Genomic DNA, 18,467 nt, shown 5'->3' on the forward strand with positions numbered 1-18,467 from the left:
TTTTTTCGACAAAAAAACGACCATATATAGTAAGAATTTTTTTCTCAGACGAAAAAACGACCATGTATAGTAAGGCTTTTTTTTTTCGACAAAAAAACGACCATGTATAGTAAGGCTTTTTTTTTTTCGACAAAAAAACGACCATGTATAGTAAGGCTTTTTTTTCCGACAAAAAAACGACCATGTATAGTAAGGCTTTTCTTTTTCGACAAAAAAACGACCATGTATAGTAAGGCTTTTTTTTCCGACGAAAAAATGACCATGTATAGTAAGGCTTTTTTTTCCGACGAAAAAATGACCATGTATAGTAAGGCATTTTTTTCCAACGAAAAAACGACCATGTATAGTAAGGCTTTTTTTTTTCCGACAAAAAAACGACCATGTATAGTAAGGCTCTTTTTTTCGACAAAAAAACGACCATGTATAGTAAGGCTTTTTTTTCCGACGAAAAAACGACCATGTATAGTAAGGCTTTTTTTTCAGACAAAAAAACGACCATGTATATATAGTAAGGCTTTTTTTTTTTCCGACAAAAAAAATGACCATGTATAGTAAGGCTTTTTTTTCCGACAAAAAAACGACCATGTATAGAAAGGCTTTTTTTTTTCCGACAAAAAAACTATGTATAGTAAGGCTTTTTTTTTCCGACAAAAAAACGACCATGTAAAGTAAGGCTTTTTTTTTCCGACAAAAAAACGACCATGTATAGTAAGGCTTTTTTTCAGACGAAAAAACGACCATGTATAGTAAGGCTTTTTTTTACCGACAAAATAACGACCACTTATAGTAAGGCTTTTTTTTCCGACAAAAAAACGACCATGTATAGTAAGGCTTTTTTTTTCCGACAAAAAAACGACCATGTATAGTAAGGCTTTTTTTTTTCCGACAAAAAAACGACCATGTATAGTAAGGCTTTTTTTTTTCGACAAAAAAATGACCATGTATAGTAAGGCTTTTTTTTCCAGACAAAAAAACGACCATGTATAGTAAGGCTTTTTTTTTTCCCGACAAAAAAACGACCATGTATCGTAAGGCTTTTTTTCCGACAAAAAAACGACCATGTATAGTAAGGCTTTTTTTCAGACGAAAAAACGACCATGTATAGTAAGGCTTCTTTTTTTCCGACAAAAAAACAACTATGTATGGTAAGACTTTTTTTTCCGACAAAAAAACGACCATGTATAGTAAGGCTTTTTTTTTTTCCGACAAAAAAACGACCATGTATAGTAAGGCTTTTTTTTCAGACAAAAAAACGACCATGTATATATAGTAAGGCTTTTTTTTTCCGACAAAAAAATGACCATGTATAGTAAGGCTTTTTTTTTCCGACAAAAAAAACGACCATGTATAGAAAGGCTTTTTTTTCCGACAAAAAAACGACCATGTATAGTAAGGCTTTTTTTTTCCAGACAAAAAAAACTATGTATAGTAAGGCTTTTTTTTTTCGACAAAAAAATGACCATGTATAGCAAGGCTTTTTTTTCCCGACAAAAAAACGACCATGTATATATAGTAAGGCTTTTTTTTTCCGACAAAAAAACGACCATGTATAGTAAGGCTTTTTTTTTTCCGACAAAAAAACGACCATGTATAGTAAGGCTTTTTTTTTCCGACAAAAAAACGACCATGTATAGTAAGGCTTTTTTTTTCAGACAAAAAAACGACCATGTATATATAGTAAGGCTTTTTTTTTTCCGACAAAAAAATGACCATGTATAGTAAGGCTTTTTTTTCCGACAAAAAAACGACCATGTATAGTAAGGCTTTTTTTTTTTTCGACAAAAAAACGACCATGTATAGTAAGGCGTTTTATTTTTGTAAAAAAAAAAAAAAGACCATGTATAGTAAGCCGTTTTTTTTTTTTTTTTTAAAACACACAAAAAACACCATGTATAGTAAGGCTTTTTTTTTCTCCCAGAAAAACCACCATGTATAGTAAGGCACCCCCCCCCCCCAAAAAAAGGCATTCTTTAAAAAAAAAAAGAAAAAAAAAAAAAGAAAAAAAACGACCATGTTTACTAAGGCATTTCCCCCCCCAAAAAACGACCATGCATAGTAAGGCATTTTTTTTCTCCCCCCCAAAAAACGACCATGTATAGTAAGGCATTCTTAAAAAACAAAAAAAACAACAAAAAAACGAACATGTTTACTAAGGCATTCCCCCCCCCAAAAAACGACCATGTATAGTAAGGCAATTTTTCCCCTCCAAAAAACGACCATGTCTAGTAAGGCATTTTTTTTCTCCCCCCCCCCAAAAAACGACCATGTATAGTAAGGCTTTCTTTAAAAAAGAAAAAGAAAAAAAGAAAAAAAACGACCATGTATACTAAGGCATTAGCCCCCCCCCCAAAAAAACGACCATGTATAGTAAGGCATTTTTTTTCTCCCCCCCAAAAAACGACCATGTATACTAAGGCATTTTTCCCCCCCAAAAAACGACCATGTATAGTAAGGCATTTTTTTTCTCCCCCCAAAAAACGACCATGTATTGTAAGGCTTTTTTTTCTCCCAGAAAAATCACCATGTATCGTAAGGCATCCCCCCCCCAAAAAATGACCATCTATAGTAAGGCATTTTTTTCCCCTCCAAAAAACGACCATAGTAAGGCATCCCCCCCCCCCCCCCAAAAAGCTACACTGTTACGTCACAATCCACCAACTTCAAACAAATTCCTCCCAAACCAAACTGAAGGATGCATTTTTACTTTATTGGATTTTACGTAAAACAAAATAGTTATTCAATGCAACTAAAATATTGAAACAAACCAAAAAAAGTACATTGCAGTACAATGTACGTACATGTGGTGATTCCCTCATGTCACACCCACTCAAGTCAAACTGGTCACACATATCCTTCGTCCATCAATCACTATACTTTCGTTGTGCTGGGAATCACACCCAAGCCATTATAAATAGCGAGGCGGCCATTTTGTAGTGCTTTTGCAACTGGATAAGCAAGTAAGGAATGAGTAAACAACTCCAAACAGCCCACCACCATCATCACACCAAGGTCTCGGAGCCTGAGCTCTTCCCCGTGAAGAAGTCCCAAAAGCTGGCCTTGCTTTCCACGGGGGGCGTCTGCTTCACCCAAACGCTGCCGCCGTCCGCCGGGTCCTGCGGACTGGAGGCGGAGACGGACGACATGGAGCACAAGGTGGGCTGGGCCAGACTGAGCAGGTTGTGGTGGGAGTGGAACTGTCGCATGTGGCGGATGGATTTCCTGGGCTGGACTTCACCTGTTCGCACACAGAAACTACTTCAAGCGCCTCGTTTCCAAGGGTTACCAGGCGAGAACGCCGACGATGTCATCGGGAGGGGTGAAGGGTGAGCGTACCGTATCTGTTATCGTGCTGCTTCCTACTCTGGTTCATCTTGAGCACGCTGAGGAAGACCTCGCTACTCAGGCCGCCCTCCAGAGACGAGCGGGGCTCCATCGGGGACAAACTCCCGCTGGAGGCCCCCACCGAGTCCAGAGACGCTCCCGTGTCCCGGCGGCCTCCCGAGCCGGCGCCGCTCTCCGACGAAACGTAACTGCCACTGCAGGGGCGCGGTCGAGCCGGGTTAGTAGCGCGTTTGGATCATCAAAAGGATGATTGTCGTCACCTGAGTTTGCGGCGGAGCAGATAGTCGATGATGTCGGGGTCGCTCTGGATCAGACTCACCAGGACTTCCTGTTGCAGCTCGGCCGACACCTACGGGACATGCTGGAATATTTTAGCGGCACATAACGCTTCATCGAGACTGACCGACTCCGGATTCACCATAAAAAGTCTCCTGTAGTTCTGCATGAGCACCAGAGTGACGTTAATGATGGCCGTGCTGTCCTCGATGCCCATGGCCTGCGGACTGGCGTCTCCTCCGCGTTCCCTTTGGAGCAGGTTGGGCCCAAAGATGACCGCCAAGTTGGCGGCCGTCATCTTGTTGCCGGGGATCTGCGCGCGTTTGCAAATGTCGGGAGTCAAATCCGGATCTACTCAACTACAGTAATAAACAGGATTATTATTGTTTTGGAAATTTCATTATAGTTTGTTAGTTTTGTTTTTAAAATTTAGTTATAATTCATTTTCAGGATAGTTCTGTTCTTATTAGTTTAAGTTATTTAAAAAATGTTTAGTTTTAGTATTAGTTTTCGTTTAAAAAAAAAAAAGTATTTTGTGTGCAAGATGTAATAATACCATGGTAAATTTTTTTTATTTTGATTCGAGTTTTGTTTTTAAAATTTACTTATTCGTTTTCAGTACGGCTCGGTTTTTGTTTGTTTTATTTTTTTTATTTTGAGTTTTTTTTTTGTAGTTTAATTAAATAATAAATAATTTAATAATAATAATAATAATTATTATTATTATTATTATTATTATTATGTTTAATAAATAATTTATTTTCAGCATGGCTCTGTTTTTATTAGTTTTAGTTATTTAAAAAAAAAAGCTTAGTTTTAGTTACTTTTAGTATTTGTTTTTGTTTAAAAATGTCTATTTTGTGCACAAGATTTAATAAATACCATGGTAAAATAAAAAAAATAACTTTTTTTCTAATTTGGTTTTTAAAATTTATTTCTAACTTGTTTTCTGGAGGGCTCAGTTTTTATTAGTTTTATTTATTTAAAAAATGCTTAGTTTTAGTATTAGTTTTCATTTGTAAATATGTGTATTTTGTGCGCAAGATTTAATAAATACCATGGTAAAATGAAAAAAAAAATGTGTTCTGAGTTTTATATTTAAAATTTAGTTATAATTCATTTTCAGCACAGCTCTGTTTTTATTAGTTTTAGTTGTTTCAAAAATGCTTAGTTTTAATTAGTTTTAGCATTAGTTTTCATTTTTAAAAAAAAGTGTATTTTGTGAGCAAAATTTAATAAATACCATCATATAATATTCAGGTTCATTGCGGTCATTTATACCGCATAACATTTTCAAAAAAAGTATGCAACTACTCAGTGGCGAAATTGCATATTAAGCTCTCCAAATTCTATGAGCAGGCTTTGCTTGTATGGAAATTATGTTATGTGCACAATTTGTCACCACACAAGGATATTATTTGGAATCATTGTGATATTACAAGTGGTAGGAAAAGCTGATACAAAGCTGGCTGGATTGAAAGGGGCATACATTTTATTGCTGATCTTTTTGATGATAACTGATATCTCTATTCTTACGAGAACTTTATGAAAGTCAAAACGTTCCCAGTAATATTATAAGGAATGTTCTTCTGTTGCCCACAGGCATACTAAAGTTGACGAAATCTTGTTTTGATCCATCAGAAACTTCGCATTCTAATGCTTGACCTTAAAATTGATGGTTTTACTCTAACAGACAGGAAAAGGTTTAACTAGCATGTTCATTTCAAAATTTTGCATCATATTTATCCTTGTGATGTCATAATCTCCAATTTTGAAGATATTGATGTAAATTGTTCTTTTTGCAACAGTGAACCTGAAACCATTAGTCATCTATTTTGTCAACACTGTGTTTCATCTCAGTTTTGGAATGATTTTATATTACTATAATGAATGAATTGGGTCAATTTCATATACACAAGGCTAAATTTGGTAATTCCTTCCATGTCTCCTGTTTATTTTTTTTTTCTTTGAGCGAACGTAGGTAAGGTTTTATGTTAATGTGCTGTCCAGTGTTTAAGTATAAAAAAAAAAAAAAAAAAAAGTCCTTATTCTGGTTAATATTGAAATAAATATACTTACATATTTAAAATCAACCCCAAGCGCATGCATTAAATTAATTACCAAAGACGAAAACTAAGGACATTTTCACTATAATTATCGTTAGGTTTAGTTAGTTTTATAAACGTAAAATTTAGTTTCATTTAGTTTTAGTTTAAAAAAAAAAAAAAAAAGTGTATTTTTTACTTTATTTTGTTAACGAAAATGTTATTTCGCTATTAGTTAACCTTGGTAACAAAACATTTGAACTCTAGTGACCTCCTCGTCGTCGGTGCCGACGCTGTCCTGGGCGAAGCTGTGCACCGTGTGCAGGCAAGTGAGGAGGCGCAGCAGCGTGTCGCAGTTGCAGGGAGGAAGCAGGTAGAGGAGGTGCTGCAGGTACTGGAGCTGCTCCGCTCCTCGGAGGACTGGACGGAAGGAAAAAAAAAATGACAGATTGATCATTGGTTAGTCAATTCTGAGGATGGTTGTTGTTATGGGCGTTGGATGGATAGAAAAAAAAAGGGCTGGAAGTCCACAGGTAACTTACTTTATTAATATCACTGATCTTAATATATGACTGGATAGCCGATAGGCCAAGACTTTTGGAGTTTTGAGGCTGCCATATTGCTCCTCCCAAGAAACATTTCTCGGCATGGACTTCAGACATTTTACAATTTTACTTAAATACATGTATAAATTATATGTTTAATGATGGTTACAGGAAGAAATTTGTATTTTTTAATTAAAGAATTATAACTATAATTCAACAAAAAATGCCTCTGCCAAATCTTAATATTGGTGTCTAAGAACTGAGTGATAAAAAAAATAAAACAAAATAAATAAAAAATAGGGGGTCTTCAAAGCAGCACATACCCTCCACTTTTTTTTTTTTAATTTTATTTTTTTTTCTTGTTGAAAAATAGTGACCACCCCACCAAAAAACCTCCCACCCCACCCCCGGCCTTATTCTAACTGCCTACGAGCTGTATATGTCTCATCTGTACGTATACTGTATCATTTATACAGTAGTCTGCTCACAAGATGGGAGGAGCAAGATGGCCGCCCTGTGACTTCAACGGCTTGCGCGGGCGTGTATGTGCTATTGGCTATCCAGTCATATATTCAAGTCAGTGGCATAAAATACACAAAATAAAATAGTGCTGCACAGGCACAACAAAAACTAAGTGGCGCCACCTTGTGGTGCGGTGCCATACTACTACGGGTTGTTACGGTGCGTACAGTTGGCGTGCAGGAAGGCGGGGTAGAGCTCTCTGGTGAGCAGAGGATCTGGCATGTCCCTCAAAAACTCTTTGAGCAAGGCAGCCACGTCGTGCACACTGTGCTCCTCGTCCAGCTGCACGTCGACGCCCGCATCGAAGTCCTCCCTCAACTGCGAGGGGAGAAGGAACAGGATGTTAGCGCAGGCTGGAGTTGTGGCCGTGCGCTGTTAACTCATTAGCTCCCAAAAACGTATAAATACGTCATATTTTAAATGTTTTAAGTGTCCCAAAGACGTATTTATACGGTTTTTGTTGTTGTTTTTTATGCCAGAGCATAGAGAAGGCTTTGATGCAGTCTCTCTACTGCAGAAAATGGTTGAGTGGCAGCAGAGTATAAGAGATCAATCAGGCCATGTTAAAACAAGCCGATTTCCCCACAGTTCTAAGCAGAATTGTGAAAAACGATGAAACTTAGCTATGTTCTATTGCTAATTGCTGCACAGCGGAAACAGATAGGAATATACTTTTTTTCCCCTGATAAAAGAAGAGACTCTAATCTCTCTTTTGGTATGTTCCATATTTTTATAGCAATTGAACATAATATTTCGCGGGCCTTGAAAAATCAGTCAAAATCCAGGAAAACAGTTAAGTGAAAATGGTTGGGAGTGAATGAGTTAAAGTGAGCTCACCTGTCGCACCCTCTTCTTGGAGCTCCCGACTCGGAAGATGCCCACAGTCTGAAGACCTGAGGGGACGGAAGTGGAGTCAGGCGTGCAGACACAGCGCGGGACAAAAAGTGGCGAGGACGCCCGCCTCACCGTGGGCCTCGATGTGGCCGCAGCAGCGCTCCAGAACCCGAGGCACCTGCGGGTAGACGGGGTTGAGGCTCAGCCTGCTTTGGCTCCTCCCCTCTGACGAGCCGCCGCCGGTCTTCTTCAGCTCCAGCTCCGCCGGATGGGAGAGCTGCAGCGCCTCCAGCAGGCGGGACTGACTGTCCACCAGGTCGGAGATGGAGTCCACGGAGAGGCCGCCCTGGAACGGGCCACAATTTGATTGCGCTCGAAGTTGTGATCGTCACACGACCGAGGTCCTACCCGTCTCTGTCCTCGCCCGACGCTGTTCAGAATGGAGTGCGGCGGCGCCGGGGCCACGGAGTTAGTGGGCGCTGACGGGCGGGTGCTCCCCGATAGCAGTTGACGCTTCTCTGCCCTGAAGCGCAAAATGCTGGCCTCCAGTTCCAAGCAGTCCCGTCGGCTTTCCTTCACGGCGTCCTGACGCCGCTTGAAGGCCCGGTCGTTGGCGATCACCTGCGACAGCGGGATGCCAAACGCCTTGGGGGCAGATTCTGAGAAATCGTTAAAAGGGAAGTCAACCCGAAAATGTTTTATCGAGTCACACTTAGCCACTTGCTGTCCACAGAAAATTACATTATACTTGCTCAGGGCTCAGCTAGCAACCAACCACAGCTTAGCTTGCGAAATGTAATTGGCTATTACCTATCTACTTAATTCATATTCCACAACCACAATATTCATCACAAATGCCAGCTTTTACGGAGAGCCGCCAATGTAGGGTAAACATTTTTGGCTGGCGAGTATGTTCGAACATACTCGCAAATACATTCGAACATACTAGCAAATATGTGCGAACATATTGAAACGCGTTCGAACATACTTGCAAATATGTTCGAACGTATTTCAATACGTTCGAACATACTCGTAAATACGTTCGAACATACTCGCAAATACGTTCGAACATACTCGCAAATACGTTCGAACGTATTTCAATACGTTCGAACATACTCGTAAATACGTTCGAACGTATTTCAATACGTTCGAACATACTCGTAAATACGTTCGAACGTATTTCAATACGTTCGAACATACTCGTAAATACGTTCGAACGTATTTCAATACGTTCGAACATACTCGTAAATACGTTCGAACGTATTTCAATACGTTCGAACATACTCGTAAATACGTTCGAACGTATTTCAATACGTTCGAACATACTCGTAAATACGTTCGAACGTATTTCAATACGTTCGAACATACTCGTAAATACGTTCGAACATACTCGCAAATACATTCGAACATACTAGCAAATATGTGCGAACATATTGAAACGCGTTCGAACATACTCGCAAATATGTGCGAACGTATTGAAATACATTCGAACATACTAGCAAATATGTGCGAACGTATTGAAATACGTTCGAACATACTTGCAAATATGTTCGAACGTATTTCAATACATTCGAACATACTCGCAAATACGTTCGAACATATTGAAATGCGTTCGAACATACTTGCAAATATGTTCGAACGTATTTCAATACGTTCGAACATACTCGTAAATACGTTCAAACATACTGAAATATGTTCGAACATACTCGTAAATACGTTCGAACATACTCACAAATATGTTTGAACATACTTGTAGGCTACATGCTACAAAGTTAGCATACCTTCCTATAATGCTACGTGGTATTATTTGAGCAAGCGCGAGTGAAAAAATTGACGAACCTAAATCATGCACAGCAGACAGAATAAAACGTAAGAGTTATGAATAAACAGTTTTTTTTTTGTCTACTTAATTTTCTAATGAATTGGTAATGTGGCCCAAATGCCTAAAAAATGGGGTTTTGTTTTCACTCGCGCATGCGCAAATAATACCCTGTGGCATTATGGGAGGTTATGCTAACTTTGTAGCATGTAGCCAACATGTACGTTCGAACATATTTGCTAGTATGTTCGAACATACTTGCCAGCCAAAAATGTTTACTCCACACTGGCAGCTCTACGCTTCCGTAAGCTTTAGACTAGTGAGGGCAAATATAAGATCTAAAAATTCTAAAAATACAAACAAAGCACTTTATGACCATCTGCGTTGTGATTCAAATACATCTTCACGTTTCAAATCATGTTTGTCAATGCCTCCCATGGCCAGCCGGGGGCGCTAACGGGATTGCACGTGCTGGTCTAAGCCAGCTAATCAATGGAGGTCCGCTAATAGATGCAGTTGGCGGCTTGCTTTAAGCTCCTCGCTGACCCCGAGGCACGCCGTCTGACTTTTGGCCACGTTTGCTGGCATCCGACAACAATGACCGCTGATCCGCTTGTTTGTAAACATCCTTAGCATCTTGTTTCCAGGGACATTTCTTTGGTGATCTGGATAATGGTGCAAATCCACTTATGTTAACTTTTTTTTTTTAGCCTTCTCCGTATCATTTGAACTCATCTCAAGCTTTTATTTTATTTTATTTTTTAAAGCCAACACATAAAAACTAAAAATAGCCGGATTGTTCACATTTCAATTTGAGCATGGATATCAAAAATATAAAATGTCAAATTGAAGTTGTTAACAAGCTAACGGCAAACTCAAAAATTTAAATATGAAAAAAAAAATCTGTCTTGGTTTGTTGCGCTGCTATTATTATTATTATTTTTTTATAAAATAAAGGTGGGACAACACTGACCTAGCTTCCAAACTCAGCATGGTTATTACCTCCGCCAAGGAGGTTGCTTGGCGGCTACGAGACGACGGGCAGAGCCAGCAGGAGCGGGGCCAGCTCCCGATGTTCTGGGTTTTTTCGTTAACGGGGTCAGCCTTCAGCTAAGTCTGTGCGGTTAAGAGGCAGCAGGTGTTATGCTTTTAAAGATCTGCATCGTCGCTCATTGACCTTCATAATAATGGATCAATGTAATGTAGATTTAAAACGTTGTTGTTTTTTCATGCGGTTGTTTACGTATTAATATTTGACAAATAGTCCTTCAACCACAAGTGAGTAAAAAAAGAAAAAAAAAAGAAAGGAACATTCGGTATTGAATATTTACAGCAGCACATCTACTTTGAATTTGTCCAAATGAGAATCCTCGTGTGTCCATTCAACTCACCTCGCTCTTTTTTTTCCTTGGAAAATGAGTCAAACCTCCTGCGCAGCGATTTTCGACGTTTGCGAATTTCTGTGGAGAAAAACATAAGATTTATTCTATAACTAGGGGTGTGGAAAACCAAATAAATAGAGAGAGTGAGGAGAGGAATCTTCAGAGAGTGCAGGAGTGAATTGTATAAGTCAGTTCCTCTCCTCTCTCCTCGCGAACCCTGAACCGAGTGTCCTCTCCTTTTTGTGTCGTGTTTAATAGATTTCAAACCGGTAACCCTGACAGTATGACAAGTTGAGGTTGTTTCTTTTCCGAAAGCAGCAAAAGCAGGAAGCCCACAAAAAGGACAAAGAGGAGCATGAGAACAAGCAAATAAGAGAAAATGTCTCTCAAGTGATGACAGAGAATTCCGTGGAGCTCGCCAGCGGCTAAAAAAAATTCTGGACAAACACGCTCATCGACTTTCAACAGCACAACCCCACAAAATGTCAGTAAAAGACAACAGGAAGTCAAAGAGGGCAGCGGGTTGGGGGGGGGTGGGGGGGGGGGCATGGCGAGAGACGTGACCTGATGTGCTCACATCTGGGGAAAGAAAGGGAGCGGGAAGATTCCCACACTTGCTCGGGGGGACATTTGCTAACCCGTGTCCAAAAAAAAAAAAAAAAAAAAGCCAAAACAAAACCTAACATGAATTTGCCATTGGGCTAATTTTTGCTTTGGCTTGTAAGCGAAACCTTGCAACCTTGCCAACCATCCAAGCAGTCATTTTCCAAGTTGAACGGCAATAGGAGAGGCGCTCGGAGGTTAATTGTCCTGAGAAAGCCAGCGAGGGGGCGAGACGAGGCTGAGAAAAGCAGCTTACAAAGTCTCATAGGACACACTAACACACAAGCACAATCCCCGTGGCCACCATTTTGCTTTTGGCAAAAATACTTTTCTTCTTCTGGCGACGACCGCCTGTCAAAGTTGGAAGCACACAAATGTGCATGTCTTGCTTAGTTTTGGAAGTGCTGATGGATGAGATATGCATGAACATTTTCAAAGAAAAAGAGTTGATGATGACTTGAGAGTTTGTCCTGCATCATGTGAAGTCAGCAGTGAGACTTTCCACATCTGGAAGAGAGTCTGAATGAGGAACCGGACCGGAGCCAACAATCAGTGCATATTTGCAAATCAAAGAGAGCTCCAAATCGCTGGCGTTACGGACCTTGATTAATTCAACTCAACTTTATTTATAGAGCACTTTGACAAAAAAGCGCAGCCGTAACAAAGTGCTGTACCTGTTTAAAAAAAAAAAAAAAAAAAAAAAAAAAAAAAAAGCCAAGTTTTTTTCTCTCTTTCTGTGAAGAAGTTTTAAGGCCATGGCGAAAAGTCACGTAGGATTTCTTGAAAATAAGATGCAGATGTCCACAAAGTCACTGCTTGAAAAATAATGTTAAATATCTGAACTTTATTTTCTTGTAGGCTACTCATCAATTTCTTCGATTGAAATTTTTCTAGTGAAATGACCAATTTTTTGTTCCTATTATTTGATTGTATTCTTGATGAAAATGACAGTAGTTACTGTGAAAGGCTCCAGGTGTCTGATTATAGCGTTTAGCTTCATATGCTAGTATTAAGCTAGCAGACTTTTGTTTAATACCGTTTGGATGAAAATGTAACTGTTTAAACAAACAATATTGAGTTCTCTTATTTTGTGTATTATGTGAAATTCTCCACGTGCCTGCCTATAGCTCTTAGCTTCATATGTTAGCATTAAGCTAGCAGACTTTTGTTTAATACACTGTTTGGTTGAAAATGTTATTGTTTAAACAAACAACGTTGAGTTTTCTTTTGTGTAATATGTGAAAGCCTAAATGTGCCTGCCTATAGCATTTAGTTAGCATTAAGCTAGCGGACTCTTAGTTAATATACTATTTGGATGAAAATGTCAGTTTTTAAACACAAAGTTAAATTGTGTTTTTGTTTTGTTATGGGTTAGGGAAACAAAGTATTTTCTGACCATTTTATTCTTTCAATCCATTTTTTGTGTTGAAATTGTTTAAAAAGGGTGTTTAAACCCTATGCCATGCTATGCTAGCCTGTGCTAATTACTATTTTATTTCTGAAACGTATCCCACAAAAAAAAGTTTGTGGTTCATAGCATTTACTGAACGTAAAAGATAGTAAGTAGTTTTGCCTTTTGCAGTTGTTCCATCCTCTCATTCCAAGATGTTCCCAACCATCAGCCCATCAATCAATTGGGTTTAGGTTGTAGTTCTTGTGCTCTGCTAGTCATAAATCAGAGCATAACGAAATCCTTACCTCATAAACTACTCCCAGCCCACACTTGGCTAGTGATCCCAACACATAAATGTAAACAAAAAGTAGCCTATGAAAGTGTACACGTACCTCTGGGAATACTGATCTTAAAGTGAAGGTCCCTCTGGTCCAGGTGGAACAAGGCCACGTGCTGGAGTCTGGCTCGCTCCAATTCCGACAGGTCCTGGATGGCCACGGGCTGAAGACGCACACTCTGACCCAACATGTTGGCCCACGTGAGCCCGCCCTGGCCAGACAAAAACACACGTGACACGTCGAAAATCAACACTCCCTCATCTGGGAAGATTTAGAGCAAAAAGACTGCCAAGGCTGCCTGTCATCGAAATCGGGCATACGGATGCCGTTGAATAGTCTGGAATATGACAGTGGATCAAAGCGATGTGGAATTTTCCGCCATGTGCTCAAGCTCTCCTTTGGGATTGTTGGACGGGCACACAATAGAAATGTTTTTCTTTTTTTGTTTTGTTTTGTCTGGAGAAAAATTGTGGGAAAGGCTGGCTAAACTAAAATGCTGTGGACCTCATACAAGATTTCAAATGTACGTAAGCTAGGAAGTACAAGTTGGAGGAGGTCAATGTCAAATATCTCTTAATATGGGGATTTTATTGTTTAAAAAATTGGGTATAGATGAGGAAATGTGGAAGGGGGCAAACTTGTGAGATCTCTGAAATTAGAATTTCCTGTGACATTTTGGGAATTACATTTTAATTCATTATTAACTCATTCAAACCCAAAAACATATAAATACGTTTTTAACACTTTGTTCTTCACTCCCATAAACGTAATTATACGTTTTGTTTTGTTTTTTTATGCAAAAGCATAGAGAAAGCTTTGATGAAGCTTCTCATATGAAGAGGTGGCTTAAAGCAATGGTAGTTATTATAAAAAACGGCCAGCAGGTGGTAGCAAAGTATAAGAGATCAGCCAGGACCATGTTGCAATAAGCTCTTTTTGTGAATGTGAATGAATACTGATGAAACTTAACTGTTTGCTAGTTGCTGAAAAATGGAAACATATAAATATATATATTTTTTCCTAAATCCTTAATTTGATAAATTCAATGTTTTTATAGCAATAAAACACAATAATCTGTGGGCCTTGCAAAACCAGTCAAAATACAGTAACAGCCGGGAGCGAAGGGGGCTGTTAAAAAAAAAAAATTAAAAAAAAAAAAAAAAAAAATCCATTATTTGGTATTAAATATTATTATTTTTATTATTTATATTAGCAGATATTTATATATTATATTATAATAATAAAAATAAATTATTTTTTATTTTGTTTGGTTATGTGAATGCTTTTCAGCAATTCTGCATTCACATAATTAGGTAACGTCAAATGTCATGCATTATCAAGACAGTTCTTAACATTAACTATTAACTATTAATCCAAGCACGTCGCTCCCGTAGATGATTGACTGACAATTATGACGATGCAGCCAAAGGGTGAGAGATATGCGCGTGTTACGCAAGTCTGGGGGGATAAAAAAAAAAAAAAAAAAAAGAGGAGTTCCAAATTAAGCTTCACTTGCTTATTCCTTGGATAAACAGCAGCGGGAGAGCAAAGAGTCCACTCTGTCCTGAAGGCTTTGCTGCTCCATTTGGGAAGCACAATGTGACCAGCCCGCAAACTTAACGGCACACAACGAGTGCATCTAGCTCGTTCTGGTGCCGCTTGCACCTTATGTGCTCTTGTATAAAAGGTCCTAAATTTAGATGCCATCCTTTTGATATTCATGCGATGTTGGATTAAAGTTTCCGAGTCAGGTAAACATTTCAACAACTCAAACAAACAATATCATCTGTCAAGGCACAAATACCTGGATTGGGATTTCTCTTCCTGGGAAATTAATTTCCAAAAAAAAAGCGTCCCGAGGCCGCCCCAGCCCCCCGCTATCCCGACCCCATCGAGGCGAGTGGCACGGTCTGGCTCCAAGTTAGCGAGCGTGCAGCATGAGTAAGGCGAAAGGGTGGGAGGGAAGTCCACAGAAAGGAGTTAGATTACAAGAGGAGGAGGAGGAGGACAAGTTGTGACTTCCACGAGCTGCAGAATATAAACATGGGAGGGAGGGGGCACTCTTCATAGCCCCAAAAATCCACGTCTGACGAATGTCTGCAAATATGTGAGAATCTGAGCAGGACGGAGGGAAAGAAAGCGGGGCAGGTGAGTGCCAGGAGGAGGATTAAAACGTTGGATTAAAAAGGACGCAAGCACAGACGTAGGTGGCTGAAGATGAGAGAGCAAAGCATCATGGGTGCGCGCGAGTTTCATCTCCACTTCCAGGCATGGCGCCACCGCCGCCATACATTTCCAGGTCAAAAGGTCATATGGTCACGTTACATATCTGATGTGTGCTGACTCGGCCATCTGCTTAAAAAAAAACAGGATGGTTGACACAGATATTGGCTGAACAAAAATGGGGTGGGGCACAAAAAAAATGTTTGTGTACTTGGGGCTGGTACTGATGAATGGCATTTCCATTCTTTTCAATGGGGAAAACTGATTTGAGATACAAGTGTAGTCATGGAACAAAATAAATTCAAATCTCAATGTACCAATGTACCTCAAATTACGAGTTTAACATGTTGTAACCAATCTCATAATTCATTTTATTGCTATTATTCTGTTCTAGTCTCCCCAAATCCCAGAGAAGCCAAATTTGGAAATAAACTGTTTTATATATTGTAGGGATCCCAGGTGAATAAACTTCAACAGTCAACTCCCGATTTCCCGACATATCTGTTCTAAATGCACAATATTTTTTTCTAAAATTTCATACTCATGTTAACATAAGTGGAAAAATGTTAAACTAATAGAAATATGTCTGCGTCTTTTTTCATTGATACAGTAATTTGTCAGTGTGGATGAACTCCTCCTGGGTGCCTTTCCTCACAGGGTTCTTCTGTGCCCCGCCATGTTGTGGTTTGCGTGTGTGTCTGTGGGTACGATCATGGTGAAATTTAACTTATGTGCTGCTTTTAATATTGTGACGTGGCAGTTTTAATATCTTGATATCACGATATTGCCGTTATCGTTACATCCCAAGTATAGAGTGTATCATTACATCCTTTGGATCGCTACTCTACGTTTTACCCCAAACTCGCTGAAGCCTCTCCAAGCTAGCAGTCCGACACCGGTGGAACCAATTGCTTTCCCCTTCATCATGAACGCTTCCTTACTCTACAGTTGCGCTGCGGCAGGAAATGCCGCCACTGGAAAGGAGATGGGAGCGAGGATAGGGACGATCTCTCACTGTGTGTCTGCCTCTGTTCTCTAAACAGGACGTTCACACCCACAACCATCAGCAGCAGCCACGTATGGCTGCCCAAACCAACTGGATTGACCAGTGCCATCCAAAATCATCATCTCAACCATTTTCCAAGTGTAAACGCAGTCTAAGGAAGTGTCGGGCTGACATCCATCCTGATCCTGGCATGGGGCCGTTCCCCCACATGGAGCAGACAGGAAGTGGAACCTGCCACGCGAGATGATTTTTGATGGAAGCATCCTGACCTGTGTCACGTTTGATTTTTTTTATTTATTAGCAGTTTTTCTGAAGGTTTATACTGACGGGAACATTTATGCTAACTTCTGATTAGCCCATCTATGGTGTTTCTCATTATATGTTAGCGTTGCTAACATGATGCTAACTTAGCATCATGGTTTGGTGTTTAGCCAAACAGTTATTCATCTTTTATTTTATGTACCAGATTTAAATGGAGTAAACTTCAACAAGGAGTGACAAATTTAGCATGCTTGGCCTCTTATTTGCTGAAAATGGTGACGGGTTGATCCTAAAACAACAACAACAACCCTTCCCTTGTCCACCCGAAACCTCCACGAACCCGATACAAGGCGACACCGGAGAAGAAGCTGCGATGACGTCATATCTCCGTTGTTCAAAGACACATCGCTACTTTATTCAGCTCATCTACAAACACACCCAGAAAAATCCACAAACACCATGCAACTACGCCCCCTAGTGGCAGACATGTGAACCCTCAATTTTCTTTTTTTTGGAAACATGCTTGATTTTTTGTCCAATTAGATTTCAGCTTCTATGTGTTGCCATGTCAACATAATCTGCCCTTGGCCTTCCCTTTCAGTACTGCTGGTCTAACTATATTATCAATAGGACTGTTTCTTTCACCAATCACATTTCAGATTTGTCATCACAAGGCCAGAGCACTGGTGCACGATGATGTCATCAATGTGCCGTCTTCTGATTGGTCGGTCAGAACAAAAATTACTTCAGTGAACATTAACGCATCTATAGAAATCCCACACAATTATTTTTGTCAGGATTTGTCACATTATATTACTTTCTATTATTATGAAATAGAAGCGACGGTATTAAGAGTTGCTGACCTTGTGGTAGAAGTGCATGTCGGACGGCGGTGAGCAGACTCCCGAAGGCCAGGATGCGATTGGCGTGGGTCCATCCGGCGGGAACGTCGCTCGAGTGCAGCGTCCGACGTTTACGCTCATCAACAGGAGAATGGAAGCTACTTTTTCTTCTCATGTCATTTTTTCCCCTCCTGCCGCTTCCCCTCACATGACTTGAGCCACTCCCACATCCATCATCTTGCAGGGTCACTTTCATCTGCGGCACATCAATTCATGCAGCTTCCCTCCTCCTCTGGGGCTCTTTCCTGAAAGAAATCAAGAAGCACACACACGCCGCGCCGCATGCCACCCAACCTGCGGTTGTCAGCTCTTCCTGTGCATGTGTGTGTGTGTTGTAGATAGCGCGGCGTGCTCTGTGCTGTCAGAAACAGGAAGTGTGGAGCTTGCTTGTTTGGCCCTGATGAGCAATCTCCTGTGTGTATGTGCAGTAATTAACTCAAAGCTATGGCAATGGCAATGAATCGTCTGAGTACGCCCTTTGTACTCAATAGTAAGATGATAGCAGTAGAACAGTACTAAATAGCAAAAGTAGAACAACTACATGTTAATGACATTTCTTGTCCTCACTAGTGGACAACTTCGCCGTACCAGTCGGACAACTGCAAATTAGAAGTGAGGCAAACCTGTTGGAGTGCGCCAGAACGATCCAGATGTACCCGGAGATGACCCAGGCAGGCACGGGGAGAACATGCAAACTCCACTCAGGAAGGCCGGAGCCTGGACTCGATCTTGCGTCCTCAGTACTGGGAGGCAGAAGTGCTAATCACTCTTCCACCGTGCCGCAACACAGTATGTCTAGAGCTGTCAAAATTAAAATCGATTAACTGACACATAACCTATTATCAAATTCATTATTTTAACTCATTCACTGCCAGCCCAGTTAAAAAGGGACTTTGACGTCTATAACCGTCAATGGCAGCTAATGAGTTAATAATCAAGTAATCGTTTAGAGCTATAATTTAAACTAAAAATTGTG

General features: G+C 40.0%; 1 protein-coding gene across 2 annotated transcripts; it reads right to left on the reverse strand.

The window, feature by feature from the left end:
- Positions 1 to 2,686: 2,686 nt before the first annotated feature.
- On the reverse strand, positions 2,687 to 18,389 carry arhgap36 (Rho GTPase activating protein 36). 2 transcript variants are annotated; one of them, XM_077499638.1, is made up of 12 exons: positions 17,453 to 18,389; positions 13,154 to 13,310; positions 10,775 to 10,843; positions 7,973 to 8,223; positions 7,697 to 7,910; positions 7,568 to 7,623; positions 6,898 to 7,048; positions 5,935 to 6,083; positions 3,761 to 3,931; positions 3,603 to 3,691; positions 3,334 to 3,536; positions 2,687 to 3,235 (listed from the first exon to the last, which is right to left on the reverse strand). In XM_077499638.1, the coding sequence occupies exons 1-12, from the start codon at positions 17,570 to 17,572 to the stop codon at positions 3,000 to 3,002; spliced, it is 1,866 nt and encodes a 621-aa protein (XP_077355764.1). In that variant the 5' UTR covers positions 17,573 to 18,389; the 3' UTR covers positions 2,687 to 2,999. The 2 variants fall into 2 exon arrangements, with proteins under 2 accessions (XP_077355764.1, XP_077355765.1); XM_077499639.1 differs by lacking the exon at positions 17,453 to 18,389 and adding an exon at positions 14,904 to 15,279.
- Between the last annotated feature and the right edge of the window lie 78 nt (positions 18,390 to 18,467).

Source organism: Festucalex cinctus, chromosome 16, assembly GCF_051991245.1.
Source record: "Festucalex cinctus isolate MCC-2025b chromosome 16, RoL_Fcin_1.0, whole genome shotgun sequence".
Lineage (NCBI taxonomy): Eukaryota > Metazoa > Chordata > Actinopteri > Syngnathiformes > Syngnathidae > Festucalex > Festucalex cinctus.

Bases quoted from the DNA above. Each gene is read 5' to 3' on its own strand.
- arhgap36 (XM_077499638.1), bottom strand. From the start codon at position 17,572: ATGAGCGTAAACGTCGGACGCTGCACTCGAGCGACGTTCCCGCCGGAT. The intron at 10,844-13,153 runs GTACGTGTACAC...TTTTCTCCACAG, and splicing joins TAAGATCAGTATTCCCAGAG to AAATTCGCAAACGTCGAAAA. The intron at 7,624-7,696 runs GTGAGGCGGGCG...CCGTCCCCTCAG, and splicing joins CGGCCACATCGAGGCCCACG to GTCTTCAGACTGTGGGCATC.